Source organism: Grampus griseus, assembly GCF_964374135.1.
Source record: "Grampus griseus genome assembly, chromosome: 14".
Lineage (NCBI taxonomy): Eukaryota > Metazoa > Chordata > Mammalia > Artiodactyla > Delphinidae > Grampus > Grampus griseus.
The window spans coordinates 40,727,584-40,752,449 of record NC_139008.1 but is presented as its reverse complement, the minus strand read 5'-3'; the positions used below and the strand labels follow the sequence as shown (position 1 = coordinate 40,752,449).

General features: G+C 47.6%; 1 protein-coding gene across 1 annotated transcript in view; it reads right to left on the bottom strand.

Moving 5' to 3' along the window:
* Positions 1-8,527: 8,527 nt before the first annotated feature.
* DTD1 (D-aminoacyl-tRNA deacylase 1) overlaps positions 8,528-24,866 on the bottom strand; it is a 108,972-nt gene continuing 92,633 nt past the window's right edge. The window contains exons 5-6 of the mRNA XM_082669601.1: positions 17,595-17,762; positions 8,528-9,113 (exon numbers count right to left, since the gene is read on the bottom strand). Coding sequence (XP_082525727.1) covers positions 17,610-17,762 — 153 coding nt within the window. The 3' untranslated portion in view covers positions 8,528-9,113; positions 17,595-17,609. The remainder of the gene's footprint in view (positions 9,114-17,594; positions 17,763-24,866) is intronic.

Genomic DNA, 24,866 nt, shown 5'->3' with positions numbered 1-24,866 from the left:
GAAACTAAGAGTTAACTGGAAGGTCGATGGAGCAAATATCGATAGAAACATCTACACGAATCATTCGCAGATCTGGGGAAATCCTAACAGAATGAGGATCACGATAAGAAACTTTCATTTTTTAAAAAAATAGTTCTGTTTCTCTGTGAGAAGACTAAAAATGCTAGTTAAGATGGAAACTGACTTCCCGAACAGGTGACCATCTCCACGTACATTTACTCATTTACTCCACAGAGTCGCGGCCCTCGCCCAGGGCTGGGGCTTCCCGGTGAACAAGACAGATGGACCCGCCCTTGAGGAGCCTGCAGTTCAGTGGAAGAACCTGACAGCAACCAGGCCACACACCAGGGAGTGGACTGCCCAGCTTCACTAAGCTCCAGAAGGAAAAGAACAGAGTGCTCTTAGAGCACTGGTGGGAGGGACAGGGATCCTCCTGGACACTGGTGCTCACAGAGGCCTCTTGGAACTATTACAACTGAGCATGGGCCTGAAGCTTTAGAGAACCCAGCTGGAGACAGAGTAGAATTCCAGCAGGGAAACAGCACGTGCAAAGGCCCTGAGGTAGGAGGGAGCTTGGCTCAAACGTGGAAAACAAAGGTCAAAGACGTTAATAGCACAAAGAACAAAGGGGAGGAGTGGGAGGCAGGTCTGAGAGCAGAGGGAGTTGATGTAGGGTGACCAACCATCCCTATTTCCTGGGATGTCAGACTTTCAGTGCTAAGACCAGGAAAAACCTGGACTAACTAGAACACACTGGTGATGCTGGAGGTGAGGTCAGAGAGGGTGAATGGAGGCGGGGTGGAGGGTCAGAAAGCCAGGTGGGCACAAGGCAATGGGAACTTTACAGACCTCGATAAGGAGGCTGGAGCTGAAGCCAAGGAAGGTTTTAAGTCGGGAAGTGGCTTGTTTCACATCATTCAGTGTATAGACAACAGACTGGAGGGAGTGGGCAGGGAAAGCAGGAAGCCTGTCAAAAGTGGTCATGGTCGTCCAGGTGGGAGCACCGTGGACCAGCGTGACAGTGAAGATGGACAGGGGGCAGCGAACAGGGCAGAGGCAAAGCTGCAGGGCCACCTGGGCAACTGCTAAAGGCCCCAGGAAGCAGCGAGCCCACAGACAAGAAGAACCAGCCTTGTTGCTGATGTGGAGAAAGTTTTGTGGTCTGGATAGAAGATCAAACCAGCCACAACATTCCCTTAAGCCAAAGCCGCATCTGAGCAAAGCCCTAACTCTCTTCATTCCATGACGGCTGGGTGAGGTGAGGAAGCTGCAGAAGAAATGAAGAAACGAAGAAACGTTTGAGGCTGGCAGAGGCTGGTTCATGAGATTTAAGGAAAGACGCTGTCTCCATGACATAAAACTGCAAGCTGAAGCGGCAAGTGCCGAGCTAGAAGCTGCAGCAAGTTCTCCAGAAGATCCAGCTGAGATCATTAATGAAGGTGGTTACACTAAACAGACTTTCAATGAGATGAAACAGCCTTATATCAGAAGATGCCTTCCAGGACTTTAGTATCTAGAGAGGAGAAGTTTACTGGATATTTTAAGCTCATTGTTGAGATCCTCTGCTCAGAAAAAAAGATTCCTTTCAAAATATTACTGCTCATTGACAATGCACCTGGTTACCCAAGAGCTCTAATGGAGATGCACAATGAGATGAATGTTGTTTTCATGCCTGCTAACACTATACCCATCTGTAGCCCATGGATGAAGGAGTCATTTCTACTTTCAAGTGTTATTAAGAAATACATTCCAAAAAAAAAGACAGACATTCCATAAGGCTTTCACTGGCATAGATAGTGATTCCTCTGATGGATCTGGTCAAAGTAAATTGAAAACCTTCTGGAAAGGATTCACCCCTCAAGATCCATTAAGAAATTCATGATTCATGGAAAGAGGTCAAAATATCAACATTAACAGGAGTGTGGAAGAAGCTGATTCCAACCATCATGGATGACTGAGGGGTTCAAGACTTCAGTGGAGGAAGTAACTTCAGATGTTACAGAACATCTGAGAACAGGAGAACTAGAATTAAAAGTGGAGCCTGAAGATGGGACTGAATTTTCACAATCTCAGGATAAAACTTTCACAAATGAGGAGTTGCTTCTTATGGATGAGCAAAGAAAGTAGTTTCTTGAGATGAAGTCTACTCCTGGTGAAGATGCAGTGAAGATTGCTGAAATGGCAATGAAGGATTTAAAATATGACATGAACTTAGTTGATAAAGCAGCTGCAGGGTCTGAGAGGACTGACTCCAATTCTGAAAGAAGTTCTACTGTGGTTAAAATGCTATCAACTAGCATTGCATGCTACAGAGAAATTGTTCATGACAGGGTCAACTGATGCAGCAAACTTCACTGTTGTCTTATTTTAAGAAAATAACTACGGCACCCTGGCCTTCAGCAACCACCACCCTGGTCAGTCAGCAGCCATCAGCATGGAGGCAGGACCCTCCATGAGCAAAAAGATTACAACTTGCTGAAGACTCAGATGACGGTTAGCATTTTTTTTAGCAATAAACTATTTTTTAGCTAAGGAATGTACTTTTTTAGACATCATGATATTACACACTTAATACAGTACAGTATAGTGTAAACATTAACTTTCATATGCACTGGGAAACCAAAAATTCATGTGACTAGCTTTCTTGTGATGCTCACTTTCTTGCAGTCAATTTATTATCAGGAGGCTATAACAATTGTAAATATATATGCACCCAACACTGGAGGACCTAAATATATTAAGAAAATACTAATTGATCAAAGGGAGAAATAGACAACACAGTAAGAGTAGGGGTCTTCGATACTCCCACCTTCAACAATGACAGATCATCCAGACAGAAAATCAATATGGAAACACTGGACTTAAACTACACTTTAGATAGTAATGAACCTAATAGACATACACAGAACGTTCCATCCAACGGCAGCAGACTACACATTCTTCCCAAGCACACAAAAACATTCCCCAGGATAGATCATATGTTAGGTCATAAAACAAGTCTTAACAAATTTAAGAAGACTGAAATCATATCAGGGATATTTTCCAACCATAATGATATGAAACTAGTAATAAATAACAGGAGGAAAACTAGAAAATTCACAAATATGTGGAAATGCAACAACACATTTCTAAAAAGCTCATGGGTCAAAGAAGAAACCAAAAGGAAAATTTTTAAAATCTCGGAACAAATGAAAGTGAAACACAACATACCAAAACCTATGGGATTCAGCAAAAGCAGTTCTAAGAGGGAAGTTCATAGCAATAAATACCTACTTAAGAAAAAAGAAGGACCTCAAATCAACAACGCAACTTTAGACCTCAAGGAAATAGGGGGAAAAATAAACCCAAAGTTAGTAGAAGGAAGAAAATAACAAAGATCAGAGCAGAAATAAATGAAATAAAGACAAGAAAATCAACAGAAAATATCAATAAAAGTCAGAGCTGTTTTTTTGAAAAGATAAAACTGACAAAGCTTTAGCTAGACAAAAGAAAAAAGAAAGAAAACTCAAATAAAACCAGAAATGAAAGAGGAGACTTTAATACTTTCGTATACCACAGAAATACAAAGGATCATAAGAGACTATGATCAACAGTTACATACCAGCAAAACCCTAAAGACTCCACCAAAAAACTGTTAGAGCTAATAAAGAAATTCAGTAAAGTTGCAGAATAAAAAGTCAATATACAAAAATCAGTTGTCTTTCTACACACAACAAACTACTGGAAAGAAAAATTAAGAAAACAATCCCATTTATAATGGCATCAAAACAATAAAATACTTAGGAATAAATTTAACCAAGGTAGGTAAAAGGACTATAATTGAAAACTATAAGAGACTGATGGAAGAAATTAAGAGAGACAAATAATTGTATAAATACCACATGTTAATGGACTGGAAGAATTAATATTCTTAAAATGTCCAACTACCCAAAGCCATCTATACATTCAATGCAAAATTCCATTGGCATTTCTCACAGAAATAGAAAAAAAAATCCTAAAATTCATATGGAACCACAAAAGACCCCAAAGAGTCATAGCAATCTTGAGAAAGAACAAAGCTGGAAGCATCTTACTTCCTGATTTCAAACTATATTATAAAGTAATCAGAATGGTATGATACTAGCATAAAAACAGACACATAGACCAATGGAAGAGAACTGAGAACCCAGAAATAAACCTAATTTATGCATATGCTTATAAAATATGTTCAATTAATATTTGACATGGGAGCCAAGAATACTCAGTGGGGAAAAGAGAGTCTCTTCAACAAATGGTGCTGGGAACACTGGATAACCACATGTAGAGAAAAGAAATTGGACCCCTATTTTATACCACTCACAAAAATTAACTCAAAATGGATTAAAGACTTAAATATAAAAGCTGATACCATAAAATTCCTGGATGAAAATATAGGTAAGAAATTCCTGGATGAAAATATAGGTAAGAAACTCCATGGTCTGTGAAAATAGTGTAGCTTGATTTCGGCAAGAGCGGCGACATGGGGAGGAGGAGTGTGGGGTGAGTGAGAACATAACTGATGCATCTATTGATCTGTAAGAAGATCTCGAACAGGGTGCCAACTCCGTGCTATGCAGAGCATTTAGCCGAGACCTGGATAAGGACAGAAAACTCATCTGAAAATGACGCAAAGCTGGAGGAATAGCCGGGATGACACTGGGGCCCAAGAGGCCTGCACCGAACAGGAATACAATTAAGTTCTTCACTGGGGATCTTTCACTGGCCAGACAGTGATTACATGGGATACATGTGGGGTTTTAGTCGTCTGCAGGCCTGGTGTGAGCCGAAGAAGGGATGCAGCCACTGCAAGAAAGCAGCTTCCATCACGTGGGGCTGAGTCATCTGAGGGACCTGATGGTGTGCCTGGGGGCGCCACTGGGAAGCCCTGTGCTGAGCGCCCGGCTTACTCTCTCCTTTAACCCTACAGCCATGCGCCAAGTGAACAGATGGGGGATGAAGCTCAGAGAACAGATCACGTGTAACTCCAAAACCAGAGAGGTGAGCTTTCTGATTTGTCAGATTTCTGGCCTTTTTCAGCCCCGCACTTTCGGAATTCTTAAAGTTGCAATTCATTGCTGATTTAGGTCTTTAAAAAAATAGAGTTAAAGCACCTCATCTCAGAAGACATGGACTAAATATCAAAGGTAGAGCCCCCCATTGATGGTATCAGAGATGAAGACGGAAAATCAGTTTTGAAGGGAGTCGGTCTCCGGCCGCTGCCTTTCATGTTCTTGTTCTCTCCTGGGGTATAGAGGCTAGTGTGTTAAATTTTTAGAGGTTCTGGTAAACAGAACCTTAAATTCTCATTAGCAAAATATCTTCTAGTGATGGTATTTCAGATTTGTTAAACTCATTTTTGATAATATATTCCATACTTGTAGGGGGCCTTAAAATAACTTTTCTGTTTTTCACTCTTGTCCAAGGGGCGGTGGGTTAGAGGCTCCACCACGGAGCTGGCATTGTACTGGGGTGTCTGTTGGAGGGGCTGCAGCTAACAGCTCCTCCGCAGCAGGGAGGTGGGCTTGGCCCACCTTCCAGAGGAGCTGAGACCCTCAGGATGAGGTGGGGCTGGCCAGGGGGAGGGGGAGAGCAGCGGAGGTCCAAACCACCGCCAGCAGGTGGGCAGCCTGGACTCGGGGAGGGGGCATGAGGGGCGGGGCACAGGCAGAAGAAGGCTGAGCGTAAACAGACGCCTCGGGGGCAGGTGAGCCGGCCACTGCCACACGTTCAGGCCTCATCGCTGTCCATCTTCTCCAGGACGATCTGTTCTAGTTCTTCAGCAGTTTCTCACACAATGTGGCCTTGAGAGTGACCTTGAGAGTGAGTGCAGCTCTGCCCACTGGGGAGACAAGGCCTCTGGGCAGCTGGTCTCAGCGGACCTGGGGTGGAGTCCCGGCTGCACTGCTGACCTCCGCGTGACCTCGGCATGGCTTCTCTGTTCTCTCTGCCAGTTGGCAACCACCTCCACTCGGGATGCCACCCGGCAGAGAAGATGCCTTCGCGAGGACCACCGAGGTGCAGTGATACTGTGGAGTGTCCGGCCCTGGAAGGCGCCTTTATTTGGTCTATGTTTTGTGTCGCCAGAAGAGCTTGGTCTCCTCTAAAGTAAACCACGAAACGCAAGATTAAACAGCCCCTGCCAGCCAGTGTCGTCCGGCAGTGCTCTGTTTAAAGTCCCAGGCCTGAGGTCTGCCAAAACCTCTCAGGAAAGCCATACATGGTACGATTCTCTCCCATCCTCATTCAGGCGATGTTTTAATGGACAATAAACAGCGAGCTTTATAAATAAGCAGAAAGGAGGAGTTGGAGATGTTGGGAGGGACGTGAAGACTGGGAGTCTACACTCTGCAAGCAGAACTACACCCCAAATCTAATTTTAGCCATTTGTCCCACAGCAAGAGTTGGAAATGATCTTCAGAAGGAGAGTGAAGGGAGCTGGGGGAAGGGAGAAATTAAGGACCTCTGACGCAGCTGTGGATGTCATGGGGTTTCTTCCTGAGCTTTCATTTTTTCCTTCACAACCTTGCCTTGTGGTTAGATCTGACCCTCGCCAGCCGGTCTTTAGTGTGTACACGCTGCTTCTCTGTGGCTAGGAGTTGAAAGTGACCTTCAGGATGATGCAAAAGCCTCCTTCCATCCCATGCTACAAAAGTAGACATCTACCATCTTCCCTGCATACTGTGAGGGAGGGAAGATTTTTAAAATACAGTCAGCCCTCCATACCCACGGACGCGAAGCTGCCGATACAGAGGGCTGAGTGTCCCACATCATTTTACATAAAGGACTTGAGCACCTGCGAACTTCGGTGTGTGCAGGGGGTCATGGAACTCCGATGAAAATAAATAAAAACTCCCGCCACATATAAGTAGGCTCAGAACTTCTGCTCCAGTGCTCTCAACATCGTCACCCCCTGTTGAACTGTGTTGTTTCATTTATCAAGACAGCATCTGTGTTAATGACACTTACACCCATTGCTCCCAGCTTTGTTTCTAACCCAGCGTCTCCTCCACATCCTTCAGACCTTCAGAGTTCTGGTTTTTTCCCCTTGTCTCCCTTTACCTTTTTCGGACGTTTCAGCAAGTTGACCACACGCTGCTACTCACACTCCGACATGTCTGAGTCCCTCTGAAGTGGGATTCGCGAGCCGGGGTGTGAGCGATGAGGGTCGTGTTTCACCACCGTCCACACGTCGAGCATGCGGGCTCTTCTCTCTGTGCGGTCCTCTCGCCCATCACCCCACGACAGGCTCCATCTGCTCACTGCGCATGAGCCGCTGGTGATCAGACACTGTGGCAGGAAAACGTCTGACAAATCTGTTCAGCAAGTCCACCACCCTACAGCTGAGTTTACAACACTGGAGATTCAAGTTAACTTTAGCGTGAATCTGAATTCACTCTGTAAAAGCCAACACAGACCACGGAAATGGGAGAGCTCCCCGGACCGGAGTGCCTGTGGGCTGGGGGGGCTGACCAGGCTCTGCACCCGGGACGGCGCGATTTCACACCGAGAGGTTTACGCCATCGAGGATTCTACTGGACCATCTGCATCAGGTCAGAATAAGGCAATTTGGCAAACCCCTGTCCAGCTCTATGTTCCAAGTACTTGAATATACACTGGAGATGTGATTAAAGCTTTTTTCCCCTCATATTTTCTAGCTATGTTCTTATCTGAAGCAGACAACTGGGTCAGAGTAGAGGGACCCAGACGTTATTACAATGTCACAGATCAAGTGTCAGCACTGCCACCCTGAACACGCCCCACCTCGTCTGGTCTCAGAAGCTAAGCAGGGTCGGGCATGGTTAGTACTTACATGGGAGATTGCCTGGGAATAGCCCGTGCTGTAGGCTTTAAAAACAGTTTCAGCATTACCAAAATGCCAAATAAGGACGTCTCTTCTATAGTTAGACAAGAAGTACTTCAAGAGAGGATAACAATATAAGCATTAGTATATTATAGATATGTTATATAAATGTATATTATGTATGGCAATAGATATATTACTATTGACATCCCATAAAGTCTAAAAATGATCACTATCGTTGTACCACTAGATCAAAACTAACTGAGAAACTCTTTGCTAGAATGTGGTTCTTTCTTCATGTTACTGTGGGGACTTGGATACACGGACAACCATGCGGCTCCTGGACAAAGGGCAGCTGTGTGGTCCGACATGGTGAAGCCTCTCCCCCACGTCCCAAAGGCAGATAAATCAGAAGTTGAGCCGCACGCACGTGGCATCAGTTATCTGGCCTTTCTGAAACAGAATTCCCTTCCCACATACACTCCCCGTTCCTGCTGTCTTGTGTCCAAGGAAAAGGGCATCAGCTATACATCACCACAGACAGGCTCTCACCATAGAACCAGGGGCCTGTGTGTACCACTCAGGGAAGGCCTCTTGCATAAGAATTATTTGAAAAGAAGTACATACATACAGAGAAGGGTCAGACACATTGTATCTCTACAGACAAAATCCTTAAAAAGAAACATAGCAGGATTAGCAGGATTTGTTTAAGAATAAAGTAGTCTGTTGAGCTTTGGAGTTTATTTCTGTTTAGAAAAAACAGATAAAATTGACAAGATGCAAAGGTCTCACATAATACATTATCACTGATGACTATTCTCTTTACACCCTAACAGGAGCCCTGGCTTAGCCAGTGATGGGAAAAACACAGACAGCAGGAATGCATTTGGGACCCACCATGGACACGCGGAAATACACCACAGTGTGAAAGGGGGACTCGATGACAAGTGATGTTGTGCCAGCCTGTTCCGAGAGCAAGCTGAGACATCAGAGGGACCAACACAGCCATTCTGAGGGGGACGCTTGGGTGTATTCTTTGCCTGCCCTGTGCATGGGGTGCCTTCCCCACACTGGCAGCACCCCCTCCTCTACTAAATCACAGCAGCAACAGAAAACGGTAACGCTACTTTGGTGGGTTCATTTTGTTTTGTTTTTGTTTTTGCAGGGCTATTCAGGTTCCCAGTTTCTTATTTCCATCTTCCTTTTTAGGATTCAGTTCCAAATCCTTAAAGTAGTAGGTGCCTAGCATCTTTCATGAATTTTTCAGGATCCAGTTCTGCCCAGTGATAATGCACTAAAAAGAACAAAGATAAGACACATTACTCAGAAGAGTCCCAAAATTTGCCTTCAATTCACATTAAAATACATGACCAAGCATAACAAAATAGCTGGAGATATCCTTTCAGTTCTTACAACAACAAGAGAATGACAGTGTTTCACTTTACTGTGAAAAATCTGCCGTTTTGTCACGTATAAATCCAAATACCTTCTCACCAAAGAGATGCCAATTTATTAGAATTTCACCCTTAGAGCTCAAAAAGCCACCAACCAAATATCTGGGAATTAAACAACACACTTCTAAATGGACTTTGCATCAAAAAGAAGTCACATGGCAAATTAGAAAATATTTTAAGGTGAGTGAAAATTGAAATACAACAATCAAAATTTGTGACATTCGCCTATAGCAGTGCTTAGAGGAAAATTCATAGCTTTAAGTGCGTACATTAGAAAATAAGAAAGCTTTTAAGTCAATAATCTGAGTTTCCACCTTAAGGAATTAAAAGAATAAAAGCAAAGTAAACCCAAAACAAGCAGGAGGAGGGGAATGACAAGAGCAGGAAGGAATGAAGTTTCAAACAGAAAAACAAAAGAGAAAATAAATGAAAAGGTCAATAAAATTGATACACTTCTTGTCAGACTTACCAAGAAAACAGAGAAAAAACAAGTTAGGAATATCAGGAATCAAAGAGACAATGTCAATACAGATTTTACACACATTAGAAGAATAAAAAGGGTATATCACAACTTTATGCCCGCAAATTAGACATGGATAAGATGGACAAATCCCTTGAAAAAATACAAAAGTCTCATTTCCACATCCTTTTAACAATGAGGGAGGCAGAGGGGTGGGGAGCCTAAAGAAAGCATAGGGACAGTGTACAAACTAAATGCTTGTTCTTGGAATATCTTTAATACTGCTCAAAGGAGGGCAGGTTCTTCGGTATAAAATGTCCAAACGTCCTGCGTTTCCTTTTGCAATTCTGAACCCACAACAAAAGCCAGCTGGTTGTGCCAAGATTTGTGTGGCAGGCGTTTGTCATCCAAGTTTAACTAAATCCCAAACTTCACACAGCAGTTTCTATTCCCTCAGACCTAAACTCTAACTGGATGAACTCCAGTAAACTCAAAAGATTACAGTCATTTGCACGCGGTGATGCCACATCTGTGAACATGCTTCCAGATGTACTCAACACAGGTCACGTTCTCAAGAAAGGGTCACGTTATGAGCAGATGCCTCCATGGAATGACCAGCCTTCCATTCTTGAGCCCAGCTTGACACTGAGGCTCACAAGCCCACACAGGAAAGGCTGGTTGGAACTGCAGCTTGTCCATGTTCTTCAGGTCTATCTGGACCCACACAAGGGATCAAAATTTCCCCCAGGCCTACCCTCGTGCTCTGAACCCTGGCTGCCAAAGTACAACACTACTTCCTAGGAGATATCTAAAAAACCACAAGGGGAATACACAACCTAATTCCTGGAGACCTTAATACTCCCGTTTTAAAGTCAAGAAAAGCAACCCACTTGCTCCTATATTTTAATCAAGATGTTAACCCAAACTTAAGAACCTGGGGCCTTTTAATACCTCTTTCCTCACCTGCAATACTAGTAACCGCAATCCTGAAATGAGTTCCCACATTCCACCTTTGGGGAACTCTATCTTCTTGGCACAGATTAAAACCTTTGCTTTTGAACTTAAAATGAGCTTTGGGATCCTGCTTGAATACATTATTCTTTTACATTTGCACCAGTTAAATACTCTACATGCTTTAATGAACTGCGGTAGTAAACTTATGCTTCAAATGTTTGCCATGCAGATGGAGATGGTAAGGTTTACTACAAAAGAATGAACGATCGAGAAGATGTCCATGATAGTATGTTCTATGACAAAAGCCAGTACCTTTATGCAGACAGTATGTCTCTAACTTTGTAAAATTAGAGAGACATAGAATCACCTGCTTAGAGAAAATGTTATAAATGCATTAAGAAGTGTCTAATAGCCTGGCACCACCATTTCATGGCCTTATGAAAGAAGCTGCTGGGGTGGTTCTCTTTCACTGCATTCAACTGTTGGAGGCAGCAGGGAATAGACCAGGATCAGGAGCAAGGGATCCCTCAACAGCTTGTTTAAACACGGAGTCTCTCAAAGATGCTGACTCCCAGCTGATCTGTTTCTGGCTTCAGGCCATTCGAGCAACCAGAAGACGTGAGTGCTAGTCAGGATACGCACACACCACAGACTGGCTCTCCAAACCACAGTCAAAAGAACCCAACCCAAGTTTTATTTATTTATTTACTTCCAGTCATAGCTGGGAATCTAATATGAGCTCGTTTACACAAAAAAGGCAGGCTGTTCCATGGAAAAACATGAGTTGCTGGGAATTCGATGTTATCAATGAAGGACTCACACAGCCCTTGTAGCAAGTTAGGAGCCCCAGTGAAGCCTCCACTGAACTGTCAGAGCAGACACTCCCCTGGCGCGTGAGTGCTGCATGTGGGTCCTAACTTGGCGGTGAGAACATGGGGACAGTGATGCCATTTTTAACTGCAAAAGGAAAGCTTGGTATGAACTAATAAAGCAAGCAGGAAAAAACAAAAAACCAACTGATGTCGCCTGATTGTCGAAGGAACAAACTCTGACAGCAGTTAGTTTTTGTTTTTTGGATTAAATTCTACCCCATGTAGAATTTGTAACGTATATTTGTATATATTTAACCATGTCCGTCTTACCGAACTTACAGTGGTTCAGATGACAGTCTCAAACTTTACTTTGATCCCTCTAGGCTGGTGCCGCCCAAGCAAACTTTCTGCAGTGACTGACTGTCCTGTACCAGCTCTGTGCCACACAGCAGCCACCAGCCATATGTGGCTACTGGGCACTTGAAATGTGGCTACTGTGACTAAGGAAATTAAACTTTATTTAATTTTAATTAATTTACATTTAAATATCCACATACAGGTAGTGCCTACTTTATTAGCACACTCTAGGTTATCAACAAGCTTAGCTCTGCACTTGAGCAATAAACAGAATCAATTATTATGGCCAGATTCTTGCCAGTTTATTTCTCATAAATAAGGCAACTGAGGAGCAAGCCTGGGCATGAAGTAAATCCAACCTCCGTGCCAGTAGAGTGACATAATATGCCTGCTCCGTACCAGCGAGCAGGCAAACAACATCCTGTATAACAAAGGCCAGAACAACACTTTCGGTTTGGGAACAGTAATCTCCTCCCAGTAAGACGAGGGAAAACAGGGCAAAAAATAACGTTGGAAGAAATACTGCTTAAAATTCCCCAAATGTATTGAAAGACATACATTTATAGATTCCAGAAGCTCAGAAAACCCAAAGCAATCATCAGAATGAGACTTAGATGTTTAACACAGACGCTGGAATTATCAGACAAGGAAGAATAACTATGATTAATATGTTAAGGGCTCTACTGGGAAAAGTAGACAACGTACAAGAACAGATGGGTTATGTAAGTGGAGACATGGAAGCTCCAGAAAGAATCAAAAGGAAATGCAGAGTGCTTTCGACAGGCTCATCAGCCAAGGGAGGAATCATGGGCCTGAAGACAGGTCCCTACAAACTTCCCAAACCGAACTGCAAAGAGGAAGGAACGGAAAAAGGAACAGACCATCCAAGAACTGTGGGGCAGTTGCAAAAGGGGTAACATACACACACCAGAAGGAGAAGGCAGAGAGAACAGAGAAGTAACAAAGGCCAAGAACAGCCCAAACTTAATGACAGGAGACACTGAATCACAGATCCATGAAGCAGAGAACACCAACCAGCAACCACACCTAGGCAAATCCTGTGCAAATTGCAAAAAAGCAAAGAGAAAATCTTGAAAGAAGCTGAAGGCGGAGTGGGAGGAGGGGGCACATGGCTGCGGATTACAGAGGACATCTCAGAAGAAACTATGCCACCAAGGGGAGAGTGGAATAAAATATTTAAGGTGTTCAACCAAAGAAACCACCAAACCAGAATTCTATACCAGCAAAACTATCCCTCAAAAGTGAAGGAGAAACAAAGACTCTCTTTGATCTGCAAGAAATGCTCAAAGTTCTTCAGGCAGAAGGAACACAATACAGCTCTGAAACTTGGACTGACATAACGAAAGGGACAGCATCAGAGATGAAATTAAGGTAAAATAAGATCTGTTCTTTTTCTTATTCTTAGTTCATCTAAAAAACTACTTATGAAATGATAACAGTAACAATGCATTGGGTTGTGGAACACATGAAAGTGGCGTGAGTGACACAGGTCACGAGGAACATAAGGGAGGGACTGGGAGATGCTGCCATGAGGCACCTGCACAGGTGAGGAGGCCAGGCTGTTTGCAGGTGGGCTCAGATTTGTTAAAAGTGTATACCACAAACTCTGTTATATCCTATAAATGACATAATTGTGAATAACTCATTAACCTCACAATGGAAGGTATCATTTTTCTTTGATTGATATGTCACATAAGATAGATTATTGTTTTCCACTAATTGCATATGCTATCCAGGCATTATTGGGCATCCTAGAATTCTGTAAAAATTTCCCATTATCCTCACATTATTCTTCAAATATTCCAGATCTTAGTAAATATAAACATCATGGATTTTAAAAAGCTTAGGCCCGGGCTTCCCTGGTGGCGCAGTGGTTGAGAGTCTGCCTGCCGATGCAGGGGACACGGGTTCGTGCCCTGGTCCAGGAGGATCACACATGCCACGGAGCGGCTGGGCCCGTGAGCCATGGCCACTGAGCCTGCGCGTCCGGAGCCTGTGCTCCGCAACGGGAGAGGCCACAACAATGAGAGGCCTGCATACAGCAAAAAAAAAAAAAAAAAAGCATAGGCCCATATAACAGTGAATTTGGATTAAATAATATTTTGTCAATGTGTTCTTTGAAAATCTTATTGTATGTTCCTTCAATATCATGAAGTAACACCGTAAGTGTTTTGGGGATTTTAGTATTAGCTTATGCCTATGAAAGAAGAAAACAAAATGTATACTGCAAACTCTAGGGCAGCCACTGAGAAAAGGTTGTTAAAAACACTACCTCAGAGGCATAGTGTATTTTTTTTTTTTTTTTTTTTGCGGTACGCGGGCCTCTCACTGTTGTGACCTCTCCCGTTGCGGAGCACAGGCTCCGGACGCGCAGGCTCAGCGGCCATGGCTCACGGGCCCAGTCACTCCGCAGCATGTGGCATCTTCCCAGACCGGGGCACGAACCCGTGTCCCCTGCATCGGCAGGCGGACTCTCAACCACTGCGCCACCAGGGAAGCCGGCATAGTGTATTTTTATACCATGAAATGCACAGGGACTTGAAAAGTGGTATGAATGTTGACACAGGGAAGCAAAGTGAAGCTCTGGGAATAAAAGATCCCACCTTCTACAGGGAAAAAAACAGTGAAAAGTGATGGAACAGCCTTTTACAGAGCGCGCGCGCACGCGTGCACACACGCGCGCGCACACACACACACACACACACACCTGCTCTAGCTCATCAGGAAGAAACGTGCTTGGCCAGGACAAGTCTCACTATACAGACAAAGGTCAAGTTGGAAAAGCAAACAGACGGCAGCTTCCCAAACTTTTTCCTTGCTTGGTTTCGAGGGCTGACATCTGAGGACAGAAACACGGGGTGCTGGCTCGAAATGCGCCCCTCTCGTGCACACACTCATGACGGCAGTTAAGTCAATACTCAAACGAGTGGATACTGCAGCCTGTGATCACAGGCAGAAACCACACTCTTTTCATGAGAAGTAGCCCTCGTTCCTTTAGCTGTGGGACACAAAGGGGGGAAAACTGAGCTGCAGCCTCAGAGGAAACCATGAATCCTCCCAGCAAGAGGAGGAGCCCGAAGGAATGAGACAGAGGACAAAAGAGAAGTTAATTTTAGCAGTTTCACGTCCATTTGGTAAAATAAGAAATGTCTGCAATGTGACAGAGAGATGGCGGCACCCTGGGGAGGCCCTCCGAACCAAGTAGGTTTGAGCTCATTTTCAAAGGAACATACGCCCAAGATCATGCAGGTTCTCATTCCATTTTCTCTCGCCTCTTTTTTCTCCCTCATGCCTCGGAAACTCAAAGCTGCTCCCCTTCGGGCCTGTGAGGCTCCCCAGGGCTCTTTCCGTTTTTAAAGAAAAGTAAATGAAACCTGCAGCAAATGAAAGCTGCAGCTCCCCTCACTGGGGGCGGGGGGGCTGCTGTTTTTCAGTGGAACAGGGCCAATGCCAAGGTTACCTTCTGTCACCATGTAACTGAGCTCTTACAGACATCTGAACACTGAGTGGTGGTTTTGGGGGTCGACTGGGATGACAAAGTCCAGCAGAAGGGGCAACAAATGTCCACGAGCAGCAAATCCCCCAATATATCCATGGAGTACCAGCTGTCGCTTAGCCTAACCCCTTTAAGGTCTGCAAATCCGGGAGCGTGGCTAAAACCCGGGTGCTCTGCTGGGCATGGTGGCTCGTACCCGCCTGCATCTCCCCACTTCGCTGAAGGGATGAGCTTCACTCACTAAGTTCACAGAAGAAAAACCAAAGAAGCAGAAATTACATAACTTACTCACTGTCACACAGAAATTGGTAGGATGCAAATAAGCACCTGACGAGGTTCTGAATCACTGCTGGACCCACTTTATTAATTAGCACAATTAGAAAACTAACCCAAAGAGCAGCCCTGTGCACTGTCTTTATGTGGCACGTTTCACCCCCACATTTCGGATTTCTGGATGGACCGTAAATCAGAAGCACTGCCGGTATTTCTGACAACAAAACTGACCATGTCAGTGATGAGCAAATCCTCAGCATCTTGGAGGGGAAGTTTTATGTAACATAAATGCCACATAAAAGGTTACCGTGTGGGGCTTCCCTGGTGGCGCAGTGGTTGGGAGTCTGCCTGCCGGTGCAGGGGACGTGGGTTCGTGCCCCCGTTTGGGGGGATCCCACATGCCGCAGAGCGGCTGCGCAGCGTGGGCCATGGCCGCTGAGCCTGCGCTCTGCGGCGGGGGAGGCTGTAGTGGTGGGAGGCCCGCGTACCGCAAAAAAAAAAAAAAAAAAAAAAGGTTACTGTGTGTTCATGAATATTTAACATTATTTATACACCAAATTCCACATTCAGAAGACTCTCCCTAACTTATAACAACTGTTTCAGTTCACAAATAAAAACCAACGGCTTGAGGCCGCAGCGTCAAGATCCAGAACAAGGTGGGGAGACAAATGAGGCCGAGTGTGAAAGGCTCCCCTGTGACTCCAGCTTCTTGCTCACCTGAGTGTGGGACATGCGTGAGCCCAGACCCGCGAGCACAGTTTTCACCTCCCCGGAGTTACACTTGGACAGAACATGGTGACTGGGGAAAGTCAACAGGGCCTTACAGGACTGACAATGCCACATGGCCCCCCATAAAACTACGATTCAGCAACCCCTCCTTTCCAAGATCTCCACCCCACCCGTCTGCTCTACTAACGTCTGCCGGCCGGTCCGCCGTGGGCTCGGCAAATCTTCCCAGCACCGGCAGCGGACATCCTGGGGACACTCCGCAGGAGACTCCTGGTCCCCAGTCCCTTCAGAAGGCACAAGCCATCTCACAAGTGTTCCCTCTCGCCATGTGGCATCTCCAGGGCGAACCCAAGGCTGACTTGATTTGATCGACAGTCCACAACCCGAAGGCTCCAGACTGCACGCCCGGCCTGGCTCCTTTGGTTTCTGCAACTGGCCTGTCACTGGCCTGTCGCCTCCAGCCTGCTCCCCACGGCTGCTGGGGTCACCTTTCGAAACTCGGGATCTGACTGTGTCACTTGTGCACTTGACAGCTTTCAAAAGGTTCGCCATGATCCCAGGACAAAACCCACATTTCTCCAAAACCAGACCCTGTATGGCCCGGGCCCCTCCTCCACCCCTGCCTTCAGACAAGCTCCCCAAAAGAGCCCCATGTCCCTTCCCTGGAGCCACGGCCGCGTCCCTGTCCACCTGGCCCGCGGTCCTGGCACCGGTGCACTGCCCGGTGCTCTGGCGGGACTGTCTCCTCGCTGCTCCCTGCTCCTGTGAACGCCGCCATGTGATGTGTTCACGGGGAATGAACTTGAGCCGAGGGCCATCGGGCAGCTGGGACAAGCTCCAGAGGCCTGTGACTTCCAGGCAGGGAGGTGGACCCAAGCTACAGGGAACCGTGAGGCACTCCCTTCTCGGGAAAGTGAACAGGCAGCGCTGCGCGGGGGACGTGAAGGCCGCAGGCTGTGAGGGGAGGCCTCCCGCAGCTGCTGAGAGGAGAGCGCAGAGGCAGGAGCTCCCATCTGCCACACTCTAGAAGCGCCAGGAGCTGCAGTCGTTGCCTGACGCGGGCGCGTCTCAACTCTTCTCTCTGCCCTGGAGGCAGCAGATCTCAGGAAGCCACAAGGAACCGCCATAAAACAAGCTCTGCCTCCAAAGCCACCCCGTCCTCTACCCCGACTGGTGACCCCGACGAGAGGCGCCGATGCAGCTCCGGGGGGAGCCCTACCTGCGCCCCGGCCCCCTACGGCTCCCGCTCCGAGGACACGTCCCCCTCGGCCCCGCTGCTGGCGCTGCGGTCTTCCTTGCGAGGAGCGCTTCTTTCCTTGCTTGATTCAGAAGGCCCTTTGGCTCTGGTTTTTTCTTTCCTCTGCTGTTGCTTTTCAAGCTTCGACAGCTGGTTATGAAAAAGAAAGAGAATTATTTTACAAATGTAAACTCGTGCCTGTATGTCCAAAGCACCAATTACTTCACAGGCAGCAACCACTAAAAACGCTTTCTGTCTGATAACATGGGGCATCACAGTGGCTCCGACATGCCAGATCCCACACCAAGTGTCTGTCTGTCAGACACCAGCATCCTTAATACAGACACATCAGACGTATGACGTCCGTCAGATTTCCCCACCACTCTGCCTGTCTTGGGGTTTTGGGGAGGGGCCACTAACAGCCTTCTTTGACAGGCTGAGCAGAGACTGTAAATGAAAAGGCTTTTAGTCTGTTATTTTTTTCTTTGATGTCTCTATAGCTTTTTTCTCACCACTTTGTCTTCCCACTCACTGTTTTCTCCACCATTTGCTGAAGGTGAGAGAAGGCTGTGATAAAGTACATCAGACACATGAGACATCATCTGGGCCCTCGGTTTGTCCTGAGACTGAAGCCTGACTCGTCCACAGCCCAAACCCTGGGTGCTCCCGGCGGGCTGCGTGGTGGCTACACGGGGACACTGCCACAGGGCACACGTCCCACAGGCCACCCGGGGCCACTTCTGCCCTGGGTGTCTCCCCAGCTTGTTCAGAGACCACAGACCGGACAGTGGAAAGACAGATCCGCTGACACTCTGCACAACGGTTCAGCCACCCCAGAAAGACCTGCCAAGAAACTCATCCAAGGAGACGGGCCAAGCCATGGCCACGGGATTTTCTTGGACCATAAAAACCATCTGTGACAAAGCTTGAGACACGGCAACACCCAGGTTCATGGGCCTCCCAGGTCAAGTCTGCAAACATTTTCCCATTCACGTGGAAAGGGGGAAACAGGGAAGGGCCAGATGCTCCCCGCTGGTCTCTGCCCCGGGAAGACGCAAAGGAAAGTTACTGTAACCAACCTGCCAGATCATCGCTTTATTATTCTCAGACTCTGAATTAAATCTTTAGGTAGATCAATAATCAGCAGCTCTCAATTTGGTCCAGAAAACCAAGTTTATTAATGGTGGACTTATGATATTATCTCCCCCACCTCCCAACCCCAGGTGCCTGAACAGCTGTAGTAGACAACCGGCTTGGTTAACAAGCTATTCCATTTTGTGAATGAAGGCTTCACTTCCCCTTTGACCCAGGACTCCCTTCCCAGAAAGCTCACCTGGATAAATTCCCTCTCGTGTTGCAGGAAAAGCTCCTGTGAATGTGCACCGTGGTATTGCTTGTATTTAGCAAGAACCTAGAAACAACCTGAGTCCACTGTAGGAGGACAGGTAACTAGAACGTGGCACAGTCCCACAGAGCGATATCTAGAGCAGATGGACATGTATCAAAACAGATACGTCTCTAGGGCTTCCCTGGTGGTGCAGTGGTTGAGACTCCGCCTGCCGATGCAGGGGACACGGGTTCGTGCCCCGGTCCGGGAGGATCCCACATGCCGCGGAGCGGCTGGGCCCGTGAGCCATGGCCGCTGAGCCTGTGCGTCCGGAGCCTGTGCTCCGCAAATGGGAGAGGCCGCAACAGTGAGAGGCCCGCGTACCGCAAAAAATAAAAAAATTAAAAAAAATAAAAAATAAAAAACCAGATATGTCTCTAAACCCACGTTAGACAAACCAATGTAAGCTTCAGAGGCCAGAACAGTAGGATCCCATTTTCACAAAGCACTACGTGCCACTAATGGGCAGATGGAGGATGGACTGGGAGCATACAAGCAAGTCCAGTTAACTTTGGGGAGAAAGAGAAGAGAATGGGATCATAGTGGGATGAATATACATGGGCTCCAACTGTAACTGTCAGCTTTCACTTCTATAACAACAAAACCAGCTCTAGAACAGAGCTGCTGACCACTGTCAGACGTGGACTGCTTGCTACTGGCCCTCGGACCACTGACAGTAAGACTCGTGCCAGGATGTAAACCAACACACAGCTTCCTTCGTCAACAAAGTCTTGCTGTGAAAAAGTATCACTGCTACTAAACTGTGCCCTTAGTGGCAAAGCTGAGCTCCTCTGGCCATGGCCTGGTAAAAAACAGCTCAGGTACAGGCACGGTGAATAGGATGATCTTGAGCAAAGATGACAACAGGCTAGCACTTTTTTTTTTTTTTGCTCCGTGGCATGTGGGATCTCCCCAGACCGGGGCACGAACCCGTGTCCCCTGCATCGGCAGGCGGACTCTCAACCACTGCGCCACCAGGGAAGCCCCAGCACTTTTTAATTGAGATAAAATTGACAGACATTATATTAGTTTCAGGTGTACAATGTAATGATTCGACACTTGTATACACTGCTAAACCAAAAGGTTAGCGTTTTAAAAATCTGAGTAATGGCTACACAGAGCTCTTTGCTATATATTTCCCTCTGCACTATTATTTTTCCATGAACGATTATTTTTCTCTGTGCCATTCTACCGCAGATGTGGGAGGAATTTCCTTCATCAAGATGCCAGCCTTCCTTTCTTGTTTCCCTTTTGGTGTTAAATGCTCTTTCTTCTAAGAAATGATTAGGATGGTAAATGGGTGCCCTTCTGTCTTGCTCTTTTTCTCGCAAAATGATCTTGGATGCACAACATGAATGTACTTAACCGTACTGAGCTGTACAATTAAAAATGGGTGGGATGGTAAATTTTATGTTATGTGTATTTTACAACTAAAAGAATTTTTTATAGTGATATAATTGACGTATAACATTATATTAGTTACAGGTGTACAACATAACGATTCCATAGCTGTACATACTGCGAAATGACCACCACCGTAAGTCTAGTTAGCGTCTATCACCAAAACAATTTCTTAATGACCTTAGAAAACATGAAGTTGGCAATTCGTGCTGGCCCCCTTCCTTTTTTATATTTCATGTCCCTAGTTCATGAAATCCAAACATCTGGGAATCAGTGTTCGGCAGTGAACTGTGATAATCGCCTTCTGCTGTCAGCCGTTTACATTCACATCAGTGTCTGTATGTGTGTTTGCACGTGTGTGTTATATGTGTACATATCTGTAGGTGGATGGATACATCTACGAATGCACATATATAACCGTGAACATGTTCCAAGTTAGACACTGAGACAGCATGATTTTTATTTCAAGAGGCCCTCTCAGTTTTGTTTCCCCTCTTCAGAGGTAAATATAAAAAAATGTTGACTATCGCCAGTGACACAACCAAACCAAGGCTCCCGCACTGCTGAGATTCCATCTCATGCAAAGGCTTGTTTGTGATCCAACCTGTTACTCGCTTTCTACTCTTTAATGCTGCGGAGAAGCCAGATCCTGGCAGGGTGATGGGGAATAATCCCCAATGGAAGCAGGCTTCCCAGAGGCTGCTCAGGGCCCCACGGCACCGTCTGACTCTGCACTGGCCCAGAGGCGCCATCAACGTTGAGCCGAACTGCAGAAACATCAGCGCGGCCTTACACCCCAGCTCCATCCCTACCGCCCTGGACCAAGCTTGTGAATCACTGAATCACGAGTGACAATTACCGAAGGGACAGGCGCAGCCCGAGTTTCTGTAAACAATGTAATGCTGATTGTCGTTCACTATTTATCTTAAAACAACCCAACCACATATGGCTCCACGCCTCAAAGTAAAAGTTCTCTGAGGGAACATTGTGAACTAACCTAATAAATTTAAGCCTTTTCTCGGAAAACTTGGAATCCAATGCAGCCAAAATGTGGAATTTACATCTTAAGGCAAGAAAGCAATTGGATTTTTTTTTTTTGAGGAAACAAATGAGAAAGAAAGAAAAAGAAGAAAAGAAATTGGTGCTGCACACGGACTCCTGTAGCATGTCCACGGCTTTCAGGTTAACGAGCACACTTACGTCAAGGAGAATAAAAACCGCACAGGCCAGTGAACACAGGACCTAGACACCAAAATGGAGGACTTTTGTTTCTTTGTTTGTTTGCTTTTTAACCATCTGAGAGTGTCCATATTGCAAAGGAGACAGTGTCCAAACCATACAGGCTCTAGCGCCTTAAAGAGAAACCCAAACCTTCCAAAGGCAACTCCAGGCACAAGACACGGCCAGGGGCCAGGTAACTGTTCCAAGGCCAGTCCATGCCTCTCACGGTGGATCTCTGAAGAGGGGGGCCAGTGAGGGCGGGCTGGAATATCTAGACCCAAACCTCCCTGACTCACGCCTAAATCCACTGAGAAAATAAAGAACTTTCTTTTTAATTAAGATGACCATGCTCTGATTGCCTAATGTACAAATAAACTAGTTGAACAATGCTCTATCACGGGGGCCTGCAAATGTAATAATGCCCTGAGGGACCAGGCAGAAGCAAAATGAGTGAAGTAACTATAAGACTTTAGGGCAGGATGGAGACTGCGGCCACACTGCAGAGGACAAGCCCCACCCACCCACCCACAAGCCCTACCAGGGCATTCACATTTTCTTTTTAAACAAGCATCTGCACAAAGGTATAAAGTAAATGGGGTAGATAGAGCCCTCCATAGGTACCCCGCTTTGCACCTCCGCCCACCTGATCTCGACTGCTCTGAACAACACCGTAACAGTTGTATTCTCATCAGCGTCCCCTGGAGAAGCCACTGTCGGCAGCCTACGCTATAGTCATCCTCCAGCTCCCTCCTCTCTCCCTGCTGGCATGAGCAGCCTTCTGCTCAGAAGTTGCACTGAGCCTGCTGTCACATGGTCAGGGGACAGCATTCACAGCCACCAGGACCTGAGGGACCACCAGGGGGCTTCAGAGAAAGGTTTCTCTCCCAAATAAACAGAGGTGCATGGAGACCTGGGGACGGACAAAGACCTCTGGAGTGGTGGCAGCTCTTGGAACGAGATGGGGTGTCCAGGGGTACAGAGACACCTCCGGGGAGGGGTAAAGCCAAGCCAGAGGAATCAGCCATCCTTTTGGGGGGTGGGTCACTAAGCTCCTCCCTGTTTCAGCCACACTCGGCCAGGTTTGGAGCATGTGCAGCTGAAAACAAAGCATCTCATCACACACTCATTGAAGTAAAGGAGAAACGGGCCTTCAAAAGGGTGGGGGGCTTGCTCAGGTGTCATGCACAGGGTGCAAAAGGCAGAGACGGGACCAGGCCTCTAGACGCCAAACTCCACATTCTTTCCAGGGCATCACACGGCCCCTCTTCCTTAATCTATGAACTTCATTTCAGAGATATTTATTGAGCACTGGGCTACACGTCATGCCCTGTCCTAGGTGCCAGGGACACAGAGGAGAACCAAGCAGAGCGCTGGCTTTCCTGGGGCCGACTGCCCATCACATAAATAACTGGCAGCTCCCACTGCCAGGCTCTGTTCTCAGCCCTCGGCATGCACGAGGGCACCATCACCATCCCCACTCTGAAGTGAAGCCGAGGGCGCCGGCGCCCCCAGCATCCTGCCTGAAGCACTTGTCCTCGCTGGTGGAGAACACGCAGGGACCTCAGCCTCCTCTGCCCTAACGCGGATCCTGCTCCGCGGTGGTCCAGCAGCAAGCCGCCGTAGGACCTCAACGTGACTGTGTGTTTCCACCCTGTGGCTGAAGAATCAGAAGGCGCAAACCTAAGCTGAGTGAGCCGGAAACGAGGCTGGAGGAGGAAGCAGGATGGGGAAGCCCCCAAAGACAAGAGGGCCCAGAGGGAGCTCTCCAGGGGCCCTGATCCTGACCCAAGGAAAGGCCCTGCAGTGGGGCCCGTCAGTGGCAGCGGGAGAGGAGGACCAGGGTGACGGAGACCAGTCTGGCCCAGGCCGGCCACTGACACGGGGCAGCCCCGGAAAGCAGTGAGCATCAGAGCATCATAGCAGGGAACACAGGGCGGCCAGCATGTGGAGGGCTCGCGGAGGGTGGGGGGCAGGCCCCCAAGTTCTGGGAGGGCTGACGGAAGCAGGGCTGAGGGCGGGACAGGAGTCCCTGGAGGAGGGAGGAGAAGGCCTCCCAGGACCAGCATGGGACTCTGTGTTCGCGCTTCACCACCAGCCACGCTGCAGGCCCCCCGGGCACAGGGTGATGACACAGAGGTGACTGAACTGGACATCAAGGGCTGCACGAGACAGGCTGAGGAGCGAGGGGCCGAGTGAGGTCAAGGCCACCAGGAGAAGCAGGGGAGGGGGTTAAGTCCTGCCCGGGGCGCAGCACCCACGGTAAGGGGGGCGTCCGGCCGGGAGTGCATGGGGTCAGCGCACTGTGGGGTCACTGTCACCCAGGACTGGGGCACAAACGGGATGCTGGCCGGCTGGGGGGATAGGTGTGGGAGAGCCCTGAGTCTCCATTGATGACCACGGCCGTGGTGATGGGCAGTCCGCAGTGCGCATGAGACACTGGACAAATGAGCATGGGGGCGGGGAGTGACCAGGTGACGGCCTCTGGGGGACGGGAGGCTCCGGCTCGAGCCCCTGTCGGCGGCGTAACTAATGCTCTTCAGCAGCACAAGAGAAGGAAACACGTGGGACCCACAGAGCAGGGCGCCGTGTGGGCGCTCCAGAGGAGGGACCCCTCCCGGGGCAGGGGGCGGACCGCAGACCACTGGAAGGGGAGAAGCGGAGACCCTCGGGCTGGCCGTTTGTCCTCTGTGCCTCTACTGCCAGGTCGCCTGCCCTGGGCACCGGAGGACGGGCTCTGAGACGTGTGAGCTACTCCTACCTGCCCGGGTCTTTCTCATAGAACAGCGCTGCTGAAGCATCTCCAAAGGCAGATCCCTTCACCCTGTGGGCTGATCCAGTGGACGATGACATAGAACATTAAATGAAGGAGCCCCTCCAGGCTGCCGTGGACACCACAAGCTCCCAGGACGCGCTCTGCGTACAGTCAGACTCTGGGCGCCCCCGAGATTCCACGTGTGCAGGGGAGGCCCAGCCAAGGGCTCTGCTCTGCAGCTGCGGACACCAATCCAGGCTGGGAGGGTTCAAAGGAGCTGGCAGAGAGGTCTGTGTCTGCAGTTGCCACCACCCGCCTGCCTCTTTCGGGAACGTCCAAACCACGCAGCTGACAGGCACTAGAAGCGGTTTTGGAGGGGTTCAAGAGAGATGGTTTCTTTGCAAGTCGTTTCCAAACAAAACAGGTGCCCAGCAACCCCTGATGGAAGGGTAATTCTCCGAGCGAGACGATGTCTCAGACTTGCTTCCAACAC